At 41.5% G+C, this 24,963-nt stretch overlaps 1 protein-coding gene across 1 annotated transcript in view; it reads left to right on the top strand.

The window, feature by feature from the left end:
* Positions 1 to 24,045, top strand: part of ACVR2B (activin A receptor type 2B) — a 117,044-nt gene extending 92,999 nt beyond the window's left edge. Inside the window, exons 5-11 of the mRNA XM_072153882.1 lie at positions 932 to 1,075; positions 10,335 to 10,478; positions 12,387 to 12,535; positions 20,602 to 20,716; positions 22,129 to 22,267; positions 22,635 to 22,765; positions 23,655 to 24,045. Of these exons, the coding sequence (XP_072009983.1) occupies positions 932 to 1,075; positions 10,335 to 10,478; positions 12,387 to 12,535; positions 20,602 to 20,716; positions 22,129 to 22,267; positions 22,635 to 22,765; positions 23,655 to 23,849 (1,017 nt within the window). The 3' untranslated portion in view covers positions 23,850 to 24,045. The remainder of the gene's footprint in view (positions 1 to 931; positions 1,076 to 10,334; positions 10,479 to 12,386; positions 12,536 to 20,601; positions 20,717 to 22,128; positions 22,268 to 22,634; positions 22,766 to 23,654) is intronic.
* Positions 24,046 to 24,963: the final 918 nt, after the last annotated feature.

The raw sequence follows: 24,963 nt of genomic DNA, 5'->3' as shown, positions 1-24,963 counted from the left end.
AAAAGAAGAGCAGATCCTGCCCGAGGGGGCACACACCAGTATGTCGGTGTGCTTGGTTTACAATCCTTCATCCTGGTGGTAGATTTCCTTTGAGAACGATAGGCAGGGGGTCAGCAACCATTTATTGTAACCAGGAATATATTACTTTATTGTTCAGTTAGAGCCCCATATAATAACGCTATTGATTTCCATTCATCCAGATATATGCTAATACATTACATAATCGTTACTGCGATCTCGGTTTGCCACGGTCAGACTTTTAACCACACGCAATTCCCGATCGATGCAAGTTTTTTATTTTCTTGTGTGTGTGCCATTTACTGACATTAAACGTAATTTAAGAGAGCGTTTTCTGAAAGTGCTACATGACTGTTTTTGAGTAAATGGATCCCAATTACTTCGCCTTTAATTCCAAAGTGCTAATTGACTATAAAATGTTACACGGTTTATATCGGGAGCTTTATAGCCTTTGCTGCGGCAGAAGGCTGTCTGGTGAAGTACTTCATCAAACGGGCATCACCGAATCTGACATGAGTTGCAGAGGCCTGAGCTGCTTTATAAGACTGCCAAAATCCTGGAACGTGTGTGCGAGCTCTCCTACTGTACCGTCACCGTTCCTTTCTGTTTGTGAGTTGCCATAGAAACACAGCTTAAAAATATTTCATTCAAAAGGCTCTCATCCTAATCAGTCGCATTCCCGAGCCGACCTCCGGCACAGAAACATATACCAAAAAAAATAGTTTTGCACACATATGGCTTAATGAAGATTTTGTAGCATTGAAGCAGATCACGGAGATGAACGCAAAGGTTATAGCAGCCCATTTATGTCCCAATAGCTAATTGGTCATTTATCCTCCCGCAAGAAGCAAAGGTTAGACGCAATTGTACAAGACTCATAAAAGATCAATCCTTTGTTTATCCATTTACCTAGGATCCCGGCCCACCTCCGCCATCTCCATTAGTTGGACTGAAGCCCCTGCAGTTGCTGGAAATCAAGGCGCGGGGTCGCTTTGGCTGTGTTTGGAAGGCACGGCTGATAAATGAATATGTAGCAGTGAAAATCTTTCCTATTCAGGTAAGCTCAAAGAAAAAGGATAACAACATTTAAGGTCTTATGAGTTTGTATATATATATATATATATATCTCCCAATGAATGGGTGCCATGTATGGACATACAGAAAAGGCTAAAATAGACGAGTACAGATGGTCCGGGAAATAAAGACCATGGGCTGGCTGGATTTCAGGGACCGAGCACTGCTCCGAGGACGTTTTTCTGAACATCATAGTGATAAACGATGCATAAGGAGACCCTTCTTTCCAGCTCTAATCATGATTACAGTTCACTGCTACTGTCTTGAGTTGCAGACGGGACTTGCATAATATATATCACTGCGATGCTTGGAGTCCTGTCCACCACAGTGTTTTGCCCATGAAGTCCGTGCAGCACATGAACCATGATTCATGGACTGACCATGGTCGACTGTGTTATCCCTAATTTAGTCTATATAGCTCGAATTGATATGGATAAATTGAATAAAATGGGTTCAGGCTGGTAAATCTAACTCCCGATAATTTGATTCCTAATGTGGAGACAATAAATTTCCATTTTAGATTATTAGATGCTTTCAAACTATGCTAATAAGCTGCAAGTGTTCTAGTGTGTACTATACGAGTTTTGGAAGGGCTTTGGTGACGACCCCCCCCCCCAGACACGTGCAGCTCATTAGCATATTTACGAAAAGGAAAAGTGTAAAAGGGAGAAATTTAGGTAAAAAAAAATTAGAGAAAAGATAGTGTAAAAAGGGAGGAATTTAGGAAAATGAGATAGTAAAAAGGAGAAATTTAGGAAAAGGAGACCGTAAAAAAGAGAAATTTAGGAAAACTAAACCGTAAATAAACTATTACAACCCCAGTTCCAGCATCAGGGTGCAAAGTAGATTCAGTGAGTGATGCTGCTTTATAATGGATGAATCCGACAAGATTTTCTTTTAGGTTGAAGGGAAGGTTGTTGTTGTTGTTTTGTTTTTTAACAATTTTTGTATAAATCAGTGAAAAAGATAAAGAGGATAAAAACTGTAATGAACCTTTTTAGAGAAAATGTTTCTTTTCCCACCTCTGAGCCACGGCTTCTCCTTCCCTCTGATTCCTGCAGGCATCGATCACTCTCAGTGCAGTGTAAAAATCTGTCTTGAGAGAATCCTCAGAAAAAACAGAAAGATGTGAGAGCGGGAGCACCTCCACCCACCTGCTCAGGGGCTTCCATATAGATCCTGCAGGGGAACCACTGCTAAGGATTGTAGGATGATGTTAGTTTCCTATGAGCACATATTATGGTTTATTTTCGTTTAGTAGCCGTTCTATTATCATATATCTGCAAGCGTGTGATCTGTGTGGTTTTCGGGCGTGAGCTGCCCTCCTTTTGTTTTTGTTCTGGCTATATGTCCCTTCAGAAGCTTCTATAATGACCAGAAGTACGGAGCATATACTGTTATGGGCACCATCAAACACCCTTTATAATAAAGTACAAATTTTTATCTTTGTATGCATGTTCGGACATAGTGGAGCAGAGTTCTTGTATACACCGGGTGTCGCCTCCCTAATTTTTGGAGAAGAAAGGATATTGAATGTTGATAAAGTAACTTGCGCTATAAACATGCAGTGATTTACGGCAGATCTTTAATGATACATAAACTACATAAATGATGTCTTCACGTACTGAGCAGGGGCTTGTTTTCGGGTGGAATTTTCTTTGCACATGCAATGTGAGTCTTTGGTGTTGGGGAATGGGCTCCAGCTTCATGGTAATAATATGTCCAATGATTTACAGATCCTGCCAGCTGTTTATAGAGGTAAATTGCACATACGTTTCTTCTCAGTCACACCAGGGAGAGACGAGAGAGCTGCTTTATGTCAACTCTTACATAGTTGTGGACTCTCTGCGTGATTTGTTTTCATCGGCCTCCCGGTCCCAGCTCCCTCCTGTTCCCTTTGTTTCTCTCTTAGACAAATATACACAACTGCACTTCACCAGAAACCTTGGTTCTGTGGTCACGCCAGTCAATGTAGTCCATTCATTGGGTGATGAACAGCGGACCTCTATATCGAATTGCAATTTGGATAAAAGTATAGGATTTACGCTTCAGAAACCAAATTTTCTAATCCTGAGTTAATGCAGTTCCGACTCGGCCCTTATTTATTCCATAGTGGAGCAAGATGGTACGTAGACACTATTGGGTACTTTGTCCTCAAAAGAGTTTTTCGTCTGTCTTAGACTTCATGTTACATAACACATTGATAGGATTGGACCGGAGAAAAATGAAACATGGACTACTGGAAACCAAGTTGTGTGTAAATCCTCTATTGGAGTTAATTGGATGCTTGGATAGAAGGCCATCAATAGGAGGCCATCCTAATATGTTCCGTTTTTCACACAAGTGATTCAAAGTAGTAGCTGCAAATCTGACTCCACAGGATGGTCCTAGAATACAAAATAACATGGTCAGATGGCACTAGGGCTTGAATCGGACCAAAATTTGACACCAAGTGTTCGACTTCCTAGCGACACCATCACAGAGCATTACACAGTGTCGTTTTAGCTCAATGGGCAGTTTAGGAAAGGTTCAATTCTCTCTTCTCCGGTAATGGAATTACATATGGTAACAGAATTTTCTAACAAGTTCAAGAAAATCCAAAATAGATGGTCAGATAGTACTAGGGCTGAAAACTCTGATCAAAATCGTCCAAAATGGTACAGTTTATTATTATCTACAAGTAGTAGATAACTTTATTAACTTTACTAACTTAAAGTTGGTAAACTGCAGGAATGTTGTTGTTTAGACATGTAAATGTATCTACTTTTGATACAATCCATAAAAACATGCATCATCTTAAAAACATACATAAAGAAAAACGCATACAGGCAGTCCCCGGGTTACATACAAGACAGGGTCTGTAGATTTGTTCTTAAGTTGAATTTGTATATAAGTCAGAACTGTATATTTTATCATTGTAACCCCAACCAAATTTTTTTTTTTTGGTCTCTGTGACAATTGGATTTTTAAAAATATTGGGTTGTCATGAGAACCAGGATTAACAAATCTTAATAACAGACACATTTAATAAGGTTATAGCTGTTTATTGTAGCCTGGGACTAAAGTACAGTAAATTACCAACAGCCAGAGGCCCGTTTGTAACTAGGGGTCGTCTGTAAGTTGGGTGTTCTTAAGTAGACCGCCTGTATAGTGATGGTCACAAACTATAGGGTCCCATAAATGGTACAAATACTTAATATAACCATAGAACATACTAAAGTTACTCAATATGTATATACCAGGAATCTACATGTACAAAGAGGTTACAAAATAGTTCACAAAAAGGGGTCAACCCTTCAGTAGGGTGCAGTATTATTACACCACTTTGCACAGAAGCATTTTCTTCCATCCCGACCAGAAGCGCTGATATTCCTCATACATTGTAGAGGACAATTGGACGTGGGACAATAACCATGTCGGCACCACTGTTCTTGCCGATCAGTGAGGCTTGCCAAGATGACAGCTGGAGAGAACGCAGGCCACGCCATCGGGAGATAGAACTGGTGGTAGACTTGTATGTTCGGAAAACTATTTAAAACTAGTTATACAAAAGTGAGCTATAGGAGCACTGTGCAATCATCCCTTTGTGTGTGGTGGTAGTAGCAGCAGGACTGTGAAAAATGTTTGCTCCCTGACTTGATGCACTTCTGTGTGAGGTGTCTTCATGGAGCACAGCACTTACTGAGAACAGTACTGAGCAGTACCACGCTTCTAATTACATATTATAGTGGAGTGAAGGAGCTTAGAAGCAGTTTGAATGCAGAGATCAAAGGACATATTTGTGTGAGGACACTCCTACAGTCCAGCTACAGTCCTGGAATATAAATCTATTCACACTACTGTTGCTGCTTACTGCTATATACAAACGTATGATTACACAGATTGTCTGGGCCAACAACCAACAAGGCTTCCAGCTTTGTCGACTGGCATAGTAGGACTTATTCCCTCTGTATAGATTTGGTCTCCAAAAAGTTGGCTAATTGTTGAGTTTTCTCACCTACACAGGTGCAGATTTTCATACTGTAGGACAGAGGCTTTTCTATGGTTATCAGATATTATTCAATGTTTTGTCTCTTTCATTAGCACATAGATTACCTTGGTATCGATTGTCAGCAGTCTATTTTCTGAAGAACACAGTGGGCGGACAATTGCAGGAAGGAGTGTGCTGTGTGCTCCAGGAAAGTAGCTTGGTAACTTCACAGCGAGAAGTCTGCTTTTCCTAATTGCTAGCCGCTCACATTCTGTACTCCTGGTGATCTGAACATTAATCTGCGTGACACTGCAATCCCCAGGCCTTCCTTAATTTTATTTTCATTACCAAACCACTGTACTTTGCGCTCCAGAGACTCTCTTTTCAGCCTTTTGTGTAGAGAAGGCAAAAAAAAAAAAAAAAGTAGACCCTGTGGATGGAACTTTTCCTCAAGGGTCAGCTTTATTTCTAAGGAACAAGATACGTAAACGGGTATTTTTTTTCGGCTACAGAGATTGACTGAACAGAAAACCTCCAGTATTAAAGTATTCACAATGTAATAATTCCAAGACAACTTTGCAAACAGGAGATTTTTTTAATGTATTCAGTTTTTTAATTTTATTTTTATGGTTTGTTTTCTAAAAGAGTAGATTAGAATTTGCCAAGAAAATCCAACATGAGAAACACTTACTTATAGATCCAGGCACCGTGACTGTGGTAATCTACTTATATTTGTGACCTTCCTTCTAAAATCTGTTTTTAAAATGATGCTAATGATGAATCAGAAGGGCTCTAATGGACCTAAGTGAAGCTGGCCCCCCCACCTTGTTCAAATCAAACAAAATTGGTCTCAAACGTTTGTGCTACGTTTGTGCTGGTTTGTGCAGCAGAAATTTTCGTTTGTGCCGCTATCGTTTTTAAGATTTTAATGAAAGTTTCCAGAGGTCATCAGAGGTCAACCAGCCCCCCACATTGCCCAAATCAAACAAAACTGGTTCCAAATAATTCTGCTACGTTTGTGCTGGTTTGTGCTGCGCAAATTTTTGTTTGTGCTGCTTTTGTTTTGAATTTATGAACAAAAAATTAAAGTTCAAAAGTTCAAGCAGCCCCCCCACATTTACGGAATCAAACAAAACTGGTGTCAAACGTTAGTGCTACGTTTGTGCTGGTTTGTGCAGCAAAAATTTTCGTTTGTGCCGCTATCATTTTTAATATATTCATACTTTTTTGCAGAGGTCATCAGAGTTCATTTCTTCCATAGTACAATGTGTTTGCTAGCTCCCCCTGGTGATCAAACCAGGGAAGTGTCACTAGGTTTGTTTTTTACCAGTTCATCCTAAACACCTCAAACACCTGAACATACCTTAAAAATTATAGCGGCACAAACAAAAGTTTTTGCTGCACAAACCAGCACAAACGTAGCACTAATGTTTGACACCAGTTTTGTTTGATTCCGTTAATGTGGGGGGGCTGCTTGAACTTTTGAACTTTCATTTTTTGTTCATATATTCAAAACAAAAGCAGCACAAACAAGCACAAACGTTGCAGAATTGTTCGGCACCAGTTTTGTTTGATTTGGGCAATGTGGGGGGGCTGGTTGACCTCTGATGACCTCTGGAAACTTTCATTAAAATCTCGAAAATGATAGCGGCACAAACAAAAATTTCTGCTGCACAAACCAGCACAAACGTAGCACAAACGTTTGACACCAATTTTGTTTGATTTGAACAAGGTGGGGGGGCCAACTTCACTCAGGTCTCTAATGGAGCCCTCCATACACTCTCTTCACAGGCTGTTACACTGTTTGCAACCACCTACTTCTGCTCACTGGCACTGTATTCGCACACAGCAGGAGGTGGGAAGCACTCTTGCACATTGTAACAGCCTGTGAAGTTACAGCACAGAGGGGCTCGGGTTCATTAGCATAATTTTTGAAGTTGATTTTAGAAGGAGGAGGCCATAGATAACATGTATAAGAAGATTACCACAATCACGGTGCCAGGATCTACGAGTAAGTGTATAATGGTTTATAATGATGGATTTTGATGGTAGATTTCCTTTAATGTAAAAGACTCCTCCCAAAAAAATAAGACGCATATAGTCTGTATCCTACTGTATATAGTCTGTTGTGGCAATTTAGTTCACTTTCCCCATCTCTGTCCTGCTCTAATAAGCTTTGTAATACACCCTTGAGTGGATGTGTCCAAATAAGAGGCCACAGTTTTTTGTTTTTTCTTTGCTGGTTTGAGTATAAACTCTTATATGAGTAGTAAATAGATGAATGTCCTGTGTTAGAATTTAGTGGAAAGTGCCATCCAAATCTGTCCTGGTTTCCTGATCTGATTTTTGCCCAATAACAAATCCTACCACTCGTACCCGGTCTCAGGAGTACTTTCTGTTATAATCCAGAAGAGTCGTGGATATGCCTTGCACTACAGTACACATGTATCCGTGTGGACAGATTTCCTAAGAAATGTTATCCCATTTGTAGCGTTCAGTGTACTAGTCAATTATGTCTAAATATTAATTATGAGCTGGGTGGCACACTAATGGCTCACCACATTTTTTTTTTTTTGAGGCCTTATGGAAGTTACCGTTCAGCTACAGTCATGTTCCACCAGATTCATGACCGCGACAGGAATTCCTGCAGTGGACTATGGGAAAGGGAAGAGGGGAATTATTTAAAAAATTAAATAAAAAGAATAGTTTTAAACTGGAAAATCACTTTAGAGTCCAACAGAAATACCGAATACGAGAAGATTCATTTTGAGCTGTAATTCTGGGCAGCGAGTTGTTTTTTGTGATGTCGTCCCTTTAATGCAAATTCGGCACATTAATATTAATGGTCATTTACATGCACAGAGTCGTTTTGTATAAATGACATTATTACCCAGGAATCTGAATGGCGGACTGGATACGCTAATTTGAAGAAAAATCACTTGGTTTTCAGCGTTCATTACCATTAAAATCTCAGCTGAGAGTCTCCTGTTCATGGCATTGTGTGCGCTAAACACTGTACAGACTAAACCCTGGCCCGCTCTTGGCTTCTCACCAGAAGAAACACAGGAGGTGAAAGCTGGCAGTGCCCTGTAAATCAGGAATCGCAGCTCTCATTGTACCGCGCTCTGCGCCGAGGGCTCATTCACATTCCAAACATGGAAATTCGCCGTTGATTCCCTTTTGTAAGGTTCTCCAGTACGACGGCAATAAAATAACAGCAATGGAAATTTGGGTAGGAATCTAATTTTCTCCACTCACTTAAAGGCTCTTCTCTGTTTCCTCGAAGAAGGGGAATAGGAAAAAAAAAGGAACACAAGAACAATTATGGAGAAGTGTACAAACCCTATTTTTGTAGCTGTATAAAGACTTGATTGGGTTTATGCTCATTAAGTCAAGATTGTGTTCTAATGCCGAAAATATTTTGAAAGGTCTGCGTGTAAGGAGTCCTGTGTGAAATGTGGCGCTGTCTAGCCGCCCAAGAAAGCATGCGCTCCGGGGGTTCAGAGCGGTTTCTCAGAGTGATTTCTGTTTTTTTCTTTACCCTCTGACTTTATATTAAATTCCAAAAGATAATCAGAGTTTTGAGTTTTCTGTACTCTATTTTGTTTAGACCGTTCTGTTAATATGAGATCATATAATGAGGAACACTATTTTGCGCTTGACGACTTCTCCTAGACAGCCTGTTGAGGTGAATCGGCACTTTGTAATATTCTGTGACATGCTGTAGGATAGTTGAACACTTGGGCCTCTGGGTATCAAATTTTGGTCAGGTCATGGCTACAATAGAGGTCTATGGTAGTGGGTTACATGTCACACCGCACTGTGACCGCACAATGTCACGACTCGGATGAGAGTAGTACATGCTGCTGTATGTGTACATAGCACAGTAGACTATCAATAAGTTCTGTCCAATGAAGAAGCCAACAGCACTTGTATGAGAAAATCATTTGTGTGCAAAGGACCCTTAGGTGTATTCACACAAACGTATGCCTGGCCGTAGCCGTCAGGCGCGCTGGAGAGATGGACGCGACTCTCCCCTCTCCATAGAAAATAGTTTGCCCTATCTTGGTCATAAGACTTTTATCTTTTTTGTGGCTATGGTACGGTGATCATTTTGCTCCCCCACTGAGCCTCGGCACCATAGCTGCCTATGGGGGATGTATATCCGGCCGTCCCAAAAGGTTCATGTGAATACACCCTTAGTGCCAGGGTTTATCCAGCAATGAGGACCTTTTCTGATCAGTTTATTAGTCAAGGGTCTTCTACCCTGATAGAATTGTGCAAATCGGAGAAGCTCATGATAATTTGGCACTGATAACTCATACATTATAACACTGTTGTATAATCAATTCCGGTCTGGGAATTTGACCCTTTTGGTAACCCTACAAAAGAGCCAAAGTCCTCCACTAACATACAAACCCCAAACTACTACTGATCTCTGAGTGTATGTGAGATTGTAGCTCCATTCAGTTCTTGCTCCCATCCTGGGACTACGCCATGAAATTGTACAGGAGAATGTGGATTGAGGGAGTAACATCTACAATATTCATAGTTTCATGTTACCCAAAGCATTTTCCTTAGTGGAATCTCCTTATCTCTGTTGGGCAATTAGCCTATGACCGTATTTTGTTTTTTGTATTAAGTCTATAAGAAATGACAGAAGAAAATCTACAGATCCATTGTGAAATATATTCATTGTTTGAACTTTGTGCTGATTACGGTATTTAAATATCATTAGCATATAGGATAACAAATATAAGAAGATTACCACAGTCACGGTGCATGGATTGAGGAGTAAGGCCTCTTTTTTTTACAAAATTGTATTTGCACCCAGGTCAGCATAAAGCCATGCACTCCATGGCGAGGCAAGGTGCCCAGCCGTAAATATGGGAAAAGATAGAGCATGCCCTATCTGTTTTCCGTGGATGATACGGTAACACACGTGTCTGGTCCATAGGGGTTCATGGGGACTGATCTCAGACTGCAAATAATGCAGTCGGATATCGGTCCCCCAGGTATTTGTGTGGAAGGCTCCTAAGTGTCACAGGTTTATTATGCTTGGTTTTCATGGTAGATTTCCTTTAAAGTCTACTTTGAAAAAAAAAATAATAATAATAATTTCATCTAAAAGAAAAAAAAAGGATAATAAGCAGCGGTTTGTATTTTGACTTCATCAGGATGTTTGTGAGCCATAGATAAACCATAGTTTATGCCGATTGTATAATTTCTTTTAACGTGATTCACTAAATTGTTATATGATATGGTCACACAGGACAAGCAGTCTTGGCAGAGCGAGAGAGACATTTTCAACACCCCTGGAATGAAGCACGAAAACCTCCTGCACTTCATCGCGGCAGAGAAAAGAGGAACGAACCTGGAGATGGAGCTCTGGCTGATCACGGCTTTCCATGAGAAGGTAGGCTGGACCTTGTACCATTACTACCTTATGTCATCAGGACTTTTATTGCTCCACTTTGGATGCTCTCCAGCGCTTCCTTTCCGATGTGTTATCCCTGACCGCCTCCGCCATGTTGGATTACGTGGTTGAGAATCTGGCATAATCCTTTTTCCAGGGTTTTTTTTCCACCAACGCCACTTCCCTTATTCACAGAATCGGGTATAAGTGCTTGGTCACTGCTCAACTCCTATAATGGACTTGAGCTCCCACCTATTTTCCAAATGCTGTGACCCCTTCTCAAACCCTTTGACACCTCTCTTCCATCCCCTGCTTGTGGGAGAAGTGCTGATTTAGTGCTGATTCCTTTAGCTCAGGCCGCTTGGTTGCACAGATAAGATTGGTGACTGGTAGTCGAAAATGTCTTGGATGGTTAATCATTATAAAGAACCCTGTATCCTGGGGCGACCTCCGTAACACTTCTGTCACAGTTTGGATAATTTTTCAGATCTGCTACCAATTATATTTTGTTGGATTTGTCTGTATTGTGTGAAATAATGAGCTTGATGCTGACATTGAGGTTGCCTTTCATACAATCTTGGTGATGAACAGTGAACCCCCCCACATTATTGTCTCTTGTGTTTGCTTTCTCCTAGAATAATTAGAAGAAAAAAAACATTTAGTTAAACCTTGAAAGCACAATACAACAGATAGTAATGGTATGAGAAAGCATCGGTGTGCCGAGATACCGTACGGGTTGTGAGGTCAACTGGGGGTGTAGAGGGTTTTGGAAATACTGGGTGCTCATATTGACTTATCAACATGATGTGTGTGTGTGTGTGTGTGTGTGTTTTCTTCTAATCTACTTATTTTGTGTTATTTATCTTTGTTTATGCATGTGAAGGCATAAAACTGTCCGTGTCAAGGCGGAAACATCCCCTCAACTCCCCTAAAAATTAACTGGGTTGAGATATATGTGGTGAACTCTCAAACACGAAACTGGCCTTACAGATTTTGTGAGCAAGTGTCTCCTACCCACAGGATCCCATTCTTGCTAATCTATGTAGCACTAGGGCTGGGCTGTGTTCGGCGTTCCAGTGCAATAGTATGAGAGTCTCGGAAATTGCTGAGCACAGCCCTTGGTCATCTTTGCCATTTCCATTCCCTGACTGAGCGAGTCTACTTCCTGCCGCTCCACCCACTAGTAGTGATCCCCTATCTTTATAATGCTGGGGGTCCTGTTCTTGTGATCAGAACAGTCAGACCTTGTTAGCATAACTTGCTAACTTAGACCAACCCCTTTAAAGGGTTTGGCCACTTTTCCTCCACTTTTTTTGTAATGTGTGTGTGGGGGGCAGGATATTTTAGGTAATTTACCAACATTCATCTAGTAAAAGTTCCGCACCGGCTTTATTGATTTATACAAGGGAGTCTCTCGTCTTTTACCTCATCAGCCAGACATTCCTAACCAATAAAATGTCCGCAGATGGTCACGTGATCTTATCTGTCCATGAACAATTGCCCTGCCAGGACCTTAATCTTATATTAATGAATACTATCATAAGCCCCTGACGATTGCTCGTGGACAGATAGACATCACATGACCCCCTATTTGAGGACATTTTATGGTCAGGAAGGTCTGGCTGATGAGGTAAAAGACCGGAGGCTTCACTTTAGATAGATGTATATTGGTAAATTACTTCACATCCAGCCCCTCCCCCCCCCCCCCCCACACACACACACACTTATAGGCGCATTATAAAATCATGAGGTAAAGTGGCCAGCCCCTTTAATGTCTGTACATATTTATGTGCCTACACATTAGTGTTCCTAGCCCCTTTTTTTGGACTGTTCTGTTGTTTTTATCATTGTTGTCCTGATTCTTTACGATTCTCTTCCACAATAATGCGCCATTTATTCATTTTGCAGGGTTCCCTGACAGACTATCTAAAAGGAAACGTCCTGAGCTGGAACGAATTGTGCCACATAGCTGAGACCATGTCTCGAGGCCTGGCGTATTTACATGAAGACATTCCTCGCTGTAAAGGGGAAGGCCACAAGCCGGCAATAGCCCACAGGTACTGAGCCGCCATGTACTAACCACACGAGATGGAGACATAGGACACTACTCCTTTGTTAGCAAAGAAAAAAAAAACCTTTCTACTGACTTTATTGCTCATAAAATAAAATGAACGTTTTACTTACTCGCATCAGCTTTAGGTGGGTTTTACAGTCAGCACTGCTGATTACTGTTAGATCTGCCAGCTGCTCTAATGGCCCACAAGGGCAGTGCCTATGGCAGTGTCTCATTTAGGAATGAACATACCAGCAAATCCCCCCTACAGATTGCACAGGTGTTAGCAATCAGCTCGGGACCCGTGCCAAAAACCTGCTCCGAATGGATGTGCCTGGCTGCTGCTGCTCCAATGCTGGTCCATACGGTTTAGCTTTCTACCATTGGAAAAAGTAGTTTTTTTCCCCTCCTGATAAATGCAGAATAGTTAGGCTTGTGCCTGGCAGAGGTAAGCACCCTGTTGGGGAATATTACCCCTCCTATAAATTTTTAATCCCTGCGTATGGTTCTTACTTAAAGCTGCAATCCCAATCTTTTAATTACAGAAAGCAGTTATGTCACCCATATTTCTGTGGATGGCAGTTTTTGGAATTGTGTTATGTGGCAGCAATAAAAGTGAGGGGGGAGCGCGGCCATACTGTTTTCCTGGGAATAGAAGTAATAAAACTGTTATAGAGCAGTAGAAAGAATTTTTAAGGTTAGAGAGAACCTGTCACCAGCTTTTACCCCACTAAACCACTTGTTCCCTGAGGTAGAGGTCCTTTCTAAATTCCCTCATGTGTGTGAAATTTCACACATTCACCTGTTTTTAAAAATAAAATCTCCAAAAGAAATCGGGCCATTTGATTTCAAGAATTATGAACCAAACTTACCTTGAGAATGCCGTAGCTATACTGATGCAGAAGAATATCTTGTTTAATCACTGAGCTGAGTGGTTTTGCTTTAAAAAAAACAATTATAACATTCAGGACCTTTGGAAAGCTGGATTACACATTACATGGAGCTTCCTGAACTGTCCAGACAGGACTAATCAACCTTAGATGGATCACTCATACACAGCAGCTGGGGGATGGTGCAGCGATTGATTACTTCTGCCTGTCAGGCACAACACAGTGATCATATCATTCTCTTTTCACGTGCAATAAGTTACAAGAGAAGCTTTTGCATCATTCACCGAAAAAGTGAATGAAAATGGTACTCACAATAGTCGTGACCCCTGCAGCCAATGTGTTGGGGTGGGAAGGGCAGATCATTTTGGTCACTTTGGACGCTTCATATAGCTTGCAAAGTGCTACTTCTTTCCTTAAGGTTCATAAATTAGGAAAGAGACTATTTTCATACCTCCAAATTCCCTGCTACTAAAGTGATGGTAAGAGTGAAGAGATGAAGGCGTCACACTGATGGTTGTGGTTGGGCTTAGCGTTCGGGGCAGGGACACCTGCGGTCCAACAAATTTATTATACTCCCTCCCTTGGCCAATCGTTGAATTAGTAACAAAATTGATTCCTTTTGTCTATTTTGTAGTGCTCTACTCTACTAAGGAGTCAAATTTTAAAATGTATTGTAGTCTTGTATAGAAATTTTGGTATGGACCTCAACCGGTAGGTATGCCCTGGCATCTCGGCTTTGAGTTAGAAATTTGTTATGGATATGTAACCTTTTTAGGATCCATGAGTGAATATGTGGGAGGGTACAGACTAAATATTTGTTCTAGTATCTTTACTTAGGGAATGTCCCCTGAGACTATACCCGTGTAGAGCTTATTAGGGACCATAAATTCCAGATTCTTGGAAACGTCTCCTAGTTACCAGCTCGGATCTCAATGTCACTTTTTTCTTTTTATTTCACAGCCCTAACATTAATTTCTTGAGCTTTATGTTGTCCCCTGCTAATGACCAAATACTCCAAACTATTAGCCTGTTATTCATTACAGCAGACCTGAGACATTCATCTTTTTGAGGGGTTTTTTATCCCCCCCCCCCCCCCCCCCCCTTCAAAACACATTCTTCCACCATGTTAGTGAAAAAAATGTGTTTCTCATTTACACATGCCATCTGTCAGGAGTTCTTTTAAAGAGACAGCTTGGACAACTCACAGCGGGGAGAGTTGCCGGTTCACACCGCTGCCTACCCATTATCCGAAATATAAATGTTCTGACGGCTCTTCTGTAATGGCTTTACCAGTGCAGATGGAGTCAGTCTCAAGCTGGGTGAAACTGATTTGCTCTGACTAATGCGTTCTCTGCCAAAGAGTTATGTGACAAATTAGACGCTGCCTTCATTCCTGGGCTTTCTGTGGGATCATTAAGATCACCTGAGGTACCTGCTTTGTCTTGCCCAAAAGAGGTACCTCTAATTGTGTCTTTATCTCCCCGTCTGGCACAGTTTGTCTCAGTGTAGTTTAACTAGGGGAGATCTTTTAATTTGATCGTCAGGAAATAAAATGTCCTCTCATGCAACCCTTATTTTCCGTATGTGGTGGTATTGCAGTGGTCCTAGTAAGGTTACATATGAAATGGCTTGTATGTGTTCTTTATAAAATCCGGCCATTGTATGGAGTGACCAATTAAACTATGCTCCCCCTTCCAGGTCATGTACTTGGATAGACCACTACAGCCAAGCTCTGTCCTCATCAACCTTGTACACATTGTTTTAGATCATCTTGAAATAGTTTAGTTTAATTGTTACGCCTATTCAAAAGATTTAAAGGGGTTCTCTGGAGGTGGAAAAACATGGCTGCAGTCTTCCAAAACAGCGCCTCACCTGACCATGGGTAGTGTGTGGTATTGCAACTAAGCTCTATTCATTTCTATACAGCTGAGATGCAGTACTGGTAGTAACCATGGTCGGGTGAGGCGCTATTTTTGGAAGACTGCAGCCATGTTTTTTCACCTCCTGAGAACCCCTTTAAGGGCAACAAGCTGAAACTGCTGGGACCCCCACCAATCACAGTGACAGGACCCCCAATAATCTGGAGAATAGAGATCCCATTCTCATTAATGGGTGGAGCAGTAGGCAGTGGCAGAGCCACATTCGGGTGTATCGGCGGCCATGTTGCTGTCTCTGCTACTTTGAAGCTTCTAGTGATCTGGACACAACAGGATGATATATGGGCCTCCTACAACTATGGGTGGCGGCACAAGTGCCGTTTTGTCTGCGTTTGCAAACGCAGACAAAGCCGTCCCCACCGGGGCAGGCCGCGGCCCAATCGCATCGACGTTTCTATGATAACGCCTGCAATCGGGAACGAGCCGCCGGTGTTTTGCGTTAATTTAATGCAAAACACCAGCGGCTCTTCCCGATCGCAGGCGTTTCCACGTGTGCCACCACCCTAAGGCCCCATGCACAGGACTGTAATTGGGGCTGTGATCTGGTTTTGCCTGTACACAGCCACAATAGAGGTCTATGGCACCCAGTAACACTCTTGCCGCACTTCTTGCCCGGCTGTACCACTTGCCCAGCCACGTGCTATGCTCAGGTTCTGGCTGGTGAGCACATGGTCATGTGCATGAGGCCTAAATGAAGTAGGAGGGGAAGAGAGGTAAAGGCCTAAGGGAACGGGACAACAGTGTGAATTTGGCCTATTTATATCTATACACTTACTTTTTTGTAAAAAAACAAAAAATGTACACTTGTGTGTGTGTTCACAACCTTCATACAGCCAACCAAATAAAATGAGGGGAGAAGAAGCATCTGAAGTGATAGTTACAATAAATCTGCTAAATCAGAACCAGGCTCGGAGTCCGCTAGAGAAAGAAAAAAGATTCTCTTTAAAACACCCTGAGATTATACGGTTTCATGTCTTGCTCAGCTGCGATAATATATTGGTCCAGATGCTCCTGTGCTTATGAGTTGTGCCGCTTTAGCTTTTTACTGACTGCATTTCCTCATGTGATGGCAGCGCCACCTTCAGGTCATGCATGAAATAACCATAATACGAGAGGCGGGGGTTATGAAGAAACGTGATGATGATTTTCATGCACAACATGCCATGTGTATTCTATATAATTACATGACTTTTAAGCTCACATACAGTCCCTAGCATATTAGGGATGACACTGGCATAATATGGGCACTTGTCGTTGGTTAAGGGATAGTCTAAGCCTATTTAATGATCTGACCCATCCATACTGCTATATTTGTTGTCCAGATACACCAATTATGCCAAATCTTCACTATAGAAATATGCAAATAAGGCTTAAGTGCTTCATCTTCCTGAACCCAGGATTGAACCCATAGCTGAAGGGGGGAGGATGAGAGAAGGTGCTGGATGGTAGTAGGGTAGGACTTCAGGCTAATTTGCATATTTCTAATGTTAACACTTGTGGCCCTATATAACCAAGCAGTTAGTAGGTAGGTACATTGTGGAGAAGGATTTCCTTAATGTCCGGCTCTGTCTTCAGCTCCCCGTGCGGTCCCGTCGCATAACCAAGACTTCAGACACTTGCTGACATCATAATGTGTGCCGATTGCAGCGTAGACACTATGATGTCGGCAAGTGGCTGACGTTGTGGTGTGAGCGACACAGCCATGGGGGCCCGAGTGAATTTTTATACAGATGTCTATTTGGGGATTACCGTTCCGTTTAAACCCACCTTTAACCTTACGTTCTTTTTATTTAATTTCTTTCTAATCCATTTAATTGCTTGACAAATCATTTTATACAAATTGACCAAAATTACCTTTTTGAACTTTTTTTTATTGTAATATGTCACAGTGTGCGCCTTGTGTGGCTGCGGATGAATTGTTCTACTGAATATTCATCATACTTGCATACAAGAAATTTTCCAACGATTTTGACATTAAAAAAAATTATTTAAGAAAATTAGAACGCTCAAAAATAATCTAAAAAAATAAATATATATATATTATTATGAAAAATGACATCCAGAAACAATCGGGGTTGACAATGATCATTCTGCTTTTTGATGCTGGCGATGTACTCAGTGAAACGAGTCGTGAAATTAATTCTCATAATTATGCTTTTTATTCCGCAACTTTTTCATATTTATAAAGACAAAAATTGCAGTCAGACCTTTGCGGATATGTTAATAGATGTGGACACAGCTGAGAGGACTTTGACATATGCAAATCTGGAGGGAAAAAAAAAAGTCAGTGGTCTATAAATTATTCAGAACAAATAATCCCAGAATAATGTTTTCTCTTATCTAAACGCCGGACTGTACATGATAAAAAGATGGCCGAGTGGGGGGTTGTATAGATGGCGGCTAATTACAGTGACCGCGTCCTGATTTCTAATTACCTATTAGGGGCTTTCTTATTATAGGCCACTGTACACCTAAAATAAATGAAAAATATTAACAGAAAGTAAAGCCTTTTTTAAAGTAATTTTTTATGTAATTTTCAGGAAGATAACTTTGTCCTTTGTTTTAGCATTTTTCTTATAAGGTAGAAATGCAATATAAAATCTGTTAAATTTCAAATCCCAAACCATTGTGGCTTCAGTTGCACTATTGTGGCTTCAGTTGCACTATTGTGGCTTCAGTTGCACTATTGTGGCTTCAGTTGCACTATTGTGGCTTCAGTTGCACTATTGTGGCTTCAGTTGCACTATTGTGGCTTCAGTTGCACTATTGTGGCTTCAGTTGCACTATTGTGGCTTCAGTTGCACTATTGTGGCTTCAGTTGCACTATTGTGGCTTCAGTTGCACTATTGTGGCTTCAGTTGCACTATTGTGGCTTCAGTTGCACTATTGTGGCTTCAGTTGCACTATTGTGGCTTCAGTTGCACTATTGTGGCTTCAGTTGCACTATTGTGGCTTCAGTTGCACTATTGTGGCTTCAGTTGCACTATTGTGGCTTCAGTTGCACTATTGTGGCTTCAGTTGCACTATTGTGGCTTCAGTTGCACTATTGTGGCTTCAGTTGCACTATTGTGGCTTCAGTTGCACTATTGTGGCTTCAGTTGCACTATTGTGGCTTCAGTTGCACTATTGTGGCTTCAGTTGCACTATTGTGGCTTCAGTTGCACTATTGTGGCTTCAGTTGCACTATTGTGGCTTCAGTTGCACTATTGTGGCTTCAGTTGCACTATTGTGGCTTCAGTTGCACTATTGTGATTGTTGGGCACCCGATACTATCATAGAAATTATTTTCATAAAATAAATAGGCAGTGATGTCACAATCTTTTTTGCAGTGGGTTTCACTACATTTTGTGTGACACTTTTGCTGTTATCTTTGGGGCTTGTGACATTCGGCGACTTCCCGTCAGTTACAGAATATGCCAACAGCGCCCCTACAGGACACGAACTGCACTGAAGTTTTTTGGGGGGTTTTTTGTATAGCACCGGCAGGATTTCTTTACAGGAAATCTACCATCAAAAACAAGTATAATAACCCAGGGACACTTATTCATAGCAAGCAGCCTCCCCCCACAGTGCCCCTCATTATAAAAGAAAAATAAACTGTATTCTCTTTCTCTCTTTCTCTCTTTCTCTCTTTCTCTCTTTCTCTCTTTCTCTCTTTCTCTCTTTCTCTCTTTCTCTCTTTCTCTCTTTCTCTCTTTCTCTCTTTCTCTCTTTCTCTCTTTCTCTCTTTCTCTCTCTCGGCTCCTGTGTAGCTACATGGGTAGAGATTGGTCCTCGGCCTGCGCATACACTTAGACACGGCAGTGTCACTGCCTGATGGCCTCATAGTGTGGAGGAGGCCGCAGGCCATTTCATTACTTGGGAAGGCTTTTGGGCCTATGCATTTTCCATCCTAGGCTTATACTCGAGTCATAACTTGGGTCGGCTTCTACTGGAGTGTATATTTACGGTAACTGTGATATTCGTGTATATAATTTTGTTGAAGGTTTTTAGTTAATTTTTTAAATCTACAGTGTATGCAGTCAGTGGGGCTCATTTACTAAGGGTCCGAATTGCACCGAATTGCTCCTGGATTTTGGTGCACACGATTGGATTTTGTCGCATCGGCACTGGCTTTCACGCAACAGAAATCGGGGGGGGGGGGGGCGCGTCGGGGGGCGTTGTCTTTTCCACTGATGTATTCATTGGCCCAGTGGTGGCCCTATGCAGGGAAAAACTTTTAAACTTTAATGTCTGTGAATAGCAGTGCGTCCCATTCCCCTGTGTGAAAGGAGTGGCAGATTTTTTTGGCTTTCACACCCCTGATAATCTATTATTCCTATCCGTGGAGCACTCATAGTGTTGCCTCAGAATCCTGTGATTTTTGTGTTATGGTCTGGGCCCGGCGATGTTAAATCATGTATTTTCTCACGATTTCAGCTCACACCGGTGTTTGCCTTCTGTATTTATTGCAGTTTTCCGTCTGGCGCTGCATGACACTCCTACAAACTGTATTTACTTGTTTAATTATCACATTTACCCTATCGTGCTCTTATCAGAACTGTCACTACAGGGACTGTCTGTCAGATATAAATGCATAGCATTAAAGTCACTACCATCTGCTCGGCGGGTAATTATATTACAGCCATATGTACCATAGATATCCTTATACATTGTATGTTGTAACTCCTAACCCATTTAGAGCTATATTGATGAAGCCAATATTTTCTATGATGTCATCCATACTCCCAACTTGAGAAAGGGGGACAAAAATATTTTATGCAATAAGCCATACCCCCTAGTATTCCCACTCTGTATAATACCCAGATCAATGGCCCTTACACTATATAACACCCCCGTTATTGTGGCTCACCCACATTTATAAATGTCCCCACCCTGCACATTGACCCATCCCCCTTCCTTCTTTCCTTGTGACCCCCCTTCAATGCTTACCATCTTAAGTTTGGGGAACCCTTCCCTGCTCCCATTCTCAATGTTCAAACAACTTTCATTGCATATTAAAAGCAATGCCTAATTTGCGTGGTGGGGGTTGCCATAGGTGGGTACGTACATTTCACTGCTTTTCATCCTGGCCATGGTATCATAATGGACATTGGATAGATGTAGGGTTCTACAAAGCCCTCTCATAGGCTTAGTTCTACAGTCCAGTGTGCCCAAATAATGCTGAAATAATCTTATGGGGAGAAGGAAGATTCTGTCTTGGTCTAAATTTTGTACAATTATTTTTTATTTTTCTTTTACAGGGATTTCAAAAGTAAAAATGTTTTACTAAAAAATGACTTGACTGCCATCTTGGCAGATTTTGGGTTGGCTGTTCGGTTTGAACCTGGAAAACCACCTGGAGATACACATGGACAGGTGAGCCTATTAAGTAATTGCTGGATATCCAACCACTATCTGTGTCCGCTACCCGTCATGCTCTAGACAGATATTTTATGGTTTTATACTAGGAGTATTCTGAAGATAGTGGTCGAAATTAAATGAAACCAAAATCTTAGGCCCATTGCCCATGGGTCTGATCTGCCCAAGTCCACATTCACACAGCCGTATGGAGGATGTATATATGGCTGACGTGTATACGCCCACCATAGACTGCAATGGGTGCATGGCACAGTACGGGAGCGGTCCCGTAGCCTGAAGAAAGGATATGCCAGTGCTCCATATATCACTCACCCCTTCCTCCTCCCCCGGGCGCCGAGGTGTGCCCAGCGTACCGTAGCACGGTCGTGTGAATGTAGCCTAATTTGGTACTTGTGTGCATTGGTTTTACAAATCCTTATCTTTACAGCTGTACTAGATGTCTTCTATTCAGTTCGGTTGTACTGGGTTCAGGATAATGGGTCTAGCTGACCAAACTTGCCTGTGCATCGGGCCCGGAGCCAGCCCAATATATAAGATTGTTAATAGACCCCTATTCTTCCTCCCCCACAAGAATTCTTGGCTCAGCCAAGTGTGCATGTCTTTCTGACAGCAAGAGAATACATTCTGTTGATTTGTCTCCCCTAAGATCAAAAGGATCGGAGAGGTTGACATCCAACTTGCCTGATCCTTCTCTGTGTGTGAGAGATCTACCACATACACGTTTGATTTTGGCTTATCCCTGCCTAAATCGTTTGGCAGACCTATGTATGGCCAGCTTAAAGGGTTTTACGTTGGTACGATTCTGGAAATGGCTGACCTTATTTTGCTACTCAGTTTCCGGGGTTAAGCTGAAACAAGGGTGGGGGTGACTGTCATTCCTTCCTGTCACCACTGCACTCTTGTCTTTACGTAGAGGCTGCAGTGATGACTGGAGGCGTTGGGCTGGACTGGAGCGTATTAGTATTGTTCTTTTCATTGTTTTAAATCGGCCCCACCCATTAGTTACACCGATTTAATTATAAGGGCCACCCCTTTTAAAGGACATCTACTACCAGGGTCAAAGATGGTAAACCAAGCACACTTTCATACTGGTGTGTACCCTTCGGGTAGGATCTGCTCTTCTTTTAGCTTCTTATGCCCTGTTTGTTTGGTGTTTTTTTAAAGGCTTTTTAAATTATGCAAATGAGCCTTTTTTCTTAAAATCAAGGGCATAAGAAGCTAAAAGAGCGGATCCTGCCAGAGGGGGCACATACCAGTATGTCAGTGTGATTTTTTTTTACAGTCCTTCATCCTGGTGGGAGATGTCCTTTAATAATTCCTACTTTCCTTCTACACACTTTTATGTGCTATGTAAATATGTAAAAGAATTTTCTCCGGTGTCTCAATGAATTTACTGTTTCTACTCCTAGGTTGGCACCAGGCGGTACATGGCTCCAGAGGTGCTGGAAGGAGCAATTAACTTCCAACGAGATTCTTTTCTCAGGATAGACATGTATGCTATGGGACTTGTGCTCTGGGAAACTGTATCCAGGTGTACAGCTGCTGACGGTGAGTCTATGGCTCCCCCTTGAGGTTATGTGTAGATCACCGCTTTCTAGTAATTTTACTGCATTGCTTTCTCCATCAATGATTCATTTGAATTTTGATTCTGGTCATGTAAATGGATAACTTCTTTAAAACCAGTTTTTACGTCTATTCTGTACAGAGGGACATTACATTAGCTGCAAATCCAAGTTTTTTTTTTTTTTTTTGTTTTAATGTTTAATTTAAAAACTTATACAATTTTCAATTTGGGATTGGTGCAATGTAAAGGAATTCCTGATCAGTGATGTGCTGGGAGAAATTGACGCAATTTTTAAAATAATTTCCAGCAGTTTTAGTTGACTCTTTATCCTTCATTGAATATTTCCCATAGGGCCTGTCGATGAGTATATGTTGCCATTTGAAGAGGAGATTGGTCAGCATCCATCCTTAGAAGATCTGCAGGAAGTAGTAGTTCACAAGAAGATGCGTCCTGCATTCAAAGAACACTGGTTGAAACACCCTGTAAGTTTCACTTGTGCCGTGTGTTATCCCTTAGGCTGTATTGACGTAAATGTATGCCTGCCGGGCTGTAGACCTTCTTACTGCCCCTGCAGTCTTGTCAGCAAAGCATGTGTTGATTTTAAAGGACATCTACCACCAGGATGAAGGATTGTAAACCAAGGACACTGACATACTGACAAAAGTCTTTTAAAATGTTTGCAAATGAGCCTGATGGGCTCCAGGCTTCATAGCTGTTAATTAAGCTTGGAGCCCCTCAGGCTCATTTGCATAATTTTTACACCTTTTTTTATTTTTTGTAAAAACAAGGGCAAAATTACCTGTAAGAACAGCATATTCTGCCAGAGGGGGCACACACCAGTATGTCAGTGTACTTGGTTTACAATCCTTCATCCTGGTGGTAGATTTAGTTTAAAATTGCACTGAAAGCAACATGTCTTGGACTGCTTCGGGCTTCAGGAGGAGGTCTTGCGCTCAGGTGAAGGGGGAGCACCCACAGAGGGATCTCTGAACTCTCTGGCTCCCATGCCATAGGTTCGCCCTCCGACTGTTGGTAATTTACTGTATTTTAACCTTGGGCTACAATAAACAGCTATAACGGTTATCACAGGTGTCTGCCATTAAGATTTATTGTTAATCCTGGTTTTTAAGACAACCCAACATTTTTAAAATACAATTGTCACAGACACCAAAACATTTTTGGATGGGGTTACAGTTATAATATATACAGTTCCGACTTACATAAAAACTCAACTTAAGAACCAACCTACAGAACCTATCTTGTAAGTAACCTGGGGACTGTCTGTATAGGATATGACAAGTGTCCCCAACCTGGTTGGAAAAATGTTACATAACAGAAGCTTTTTAGTAATTTGCTCTTCTTTATTGTCAGGGTTTGGCACAGCTGTGTGTCACCATTGAAGAGTGCTGGGACCATGACGCAGAGGCGCGGCTCTCTGCTGGATGTGTTGAGGAGCGTATTTCTCAGATCCGTAAAATAGTGAACGGCACTACCTCGGACTGCCTTGTTTCCATCGTTACATCTGTCACCAACGTGGACTTGCCGCCCAAAGAGTCCAGTATCTGAGTTGTTTGTTACATTTTGTCTTTCCAGACTCATTTTAAAACACTGAAGAAAAAAAAATTAACAAAAAAAAAAAATCAAATATAAACTATACGGAAAAAAAAAAAACCCACACATACACAAACCCATGAATGCAGCTGCTATTTTACCTTGACTTTTTATTATCTTTTTTATTTTTAATATTTGGTTTCTTGTGGGGGGCGAGGGGGGGGGGCGGATTTGGATCAATTTTACCAGCACATTGTTTTATTGTATATTAAAAGAAAAACAGGAAAAAAAAAATATGAACATCTCAGCAAGCATTCAGGTGCCGACTTTTGAATGCAGAAAGGTGAAGGTACTACAGAACCTCAACAAACTCCTTTTTTCGATACATTACGTTGGTTTCTCTTAATGTGTGACCCTTTTCAAACAAGGAGCCACGGGAGACCACCTACAAAAATGCTGCAAACTTTGTAGTATGCTGAAGACTGTTACATAAGATACACCTTCCACCAACAGGAATCCTTATCAACAACCGTAATTACTTCTCTTCTAACTTCTGGATATCTCGCTCCAAAACAAAAAAAAACCGTCTGTTGTGTCTTTTGCGGATCTTCACGGGTGTCTTTGTAACATGTTGAGAAACTAGAAAACCGAATGTTCTCTCGTTTCGAGAGCTAAATATTTAGGAGGTTCGATATGTGGGCAGGGCAGACGGTGGTTGCACTTTGCATCATTCGGCAAATGGTTTAACGCTATAAAGCTTCTTCTCAGGTAACTGTTTATTAAAAGGGGAAGGATGCCGGTCAAGAGCAAAGCGTAGGAAAGGGTACGGAGAAAGGAAAATTAATATAGTAGAGATTGAAGGCGACCTACGTTATTTACATGGGCGCTTCGACGTACAGTCAACTACCCATGACGGTAACTGGATTGTGTTCCATCTTTTTTAACCGGTCATGGGATTAGTAGCCATGGAAAGCTTAAACATCCAGATTACTAAAATCTGTTTGACCAACCTCATCGCTCCATCGAGAATCCTTTCTCCGTATCGCTAAGGGAAAATAAATGTAGCTTGGTGCATATTCAGATCCCACTAGAGTTGCCAGAACTTTTGCCCAAGTCAGAGAATGTTTCT

Source organism: Engystomops pustulosus, chromosome 5 (genome assembly GCF_040894005.1).
Source record: "Engystomops pustulosus chromosome 5, aEngPut4.maternal, whole genome shotgun sequence".
Classification (NCBI taxonomy): domain Eukaryota; kingdom Metazoa; phylum Chordata; class Amphibia; order Anura; family Leptodactylidae; genus Engystomops; species Engystomops pustulosus.
This window is presented reverse-complemented; position numbering and strand designations above follow the sequence as displayed.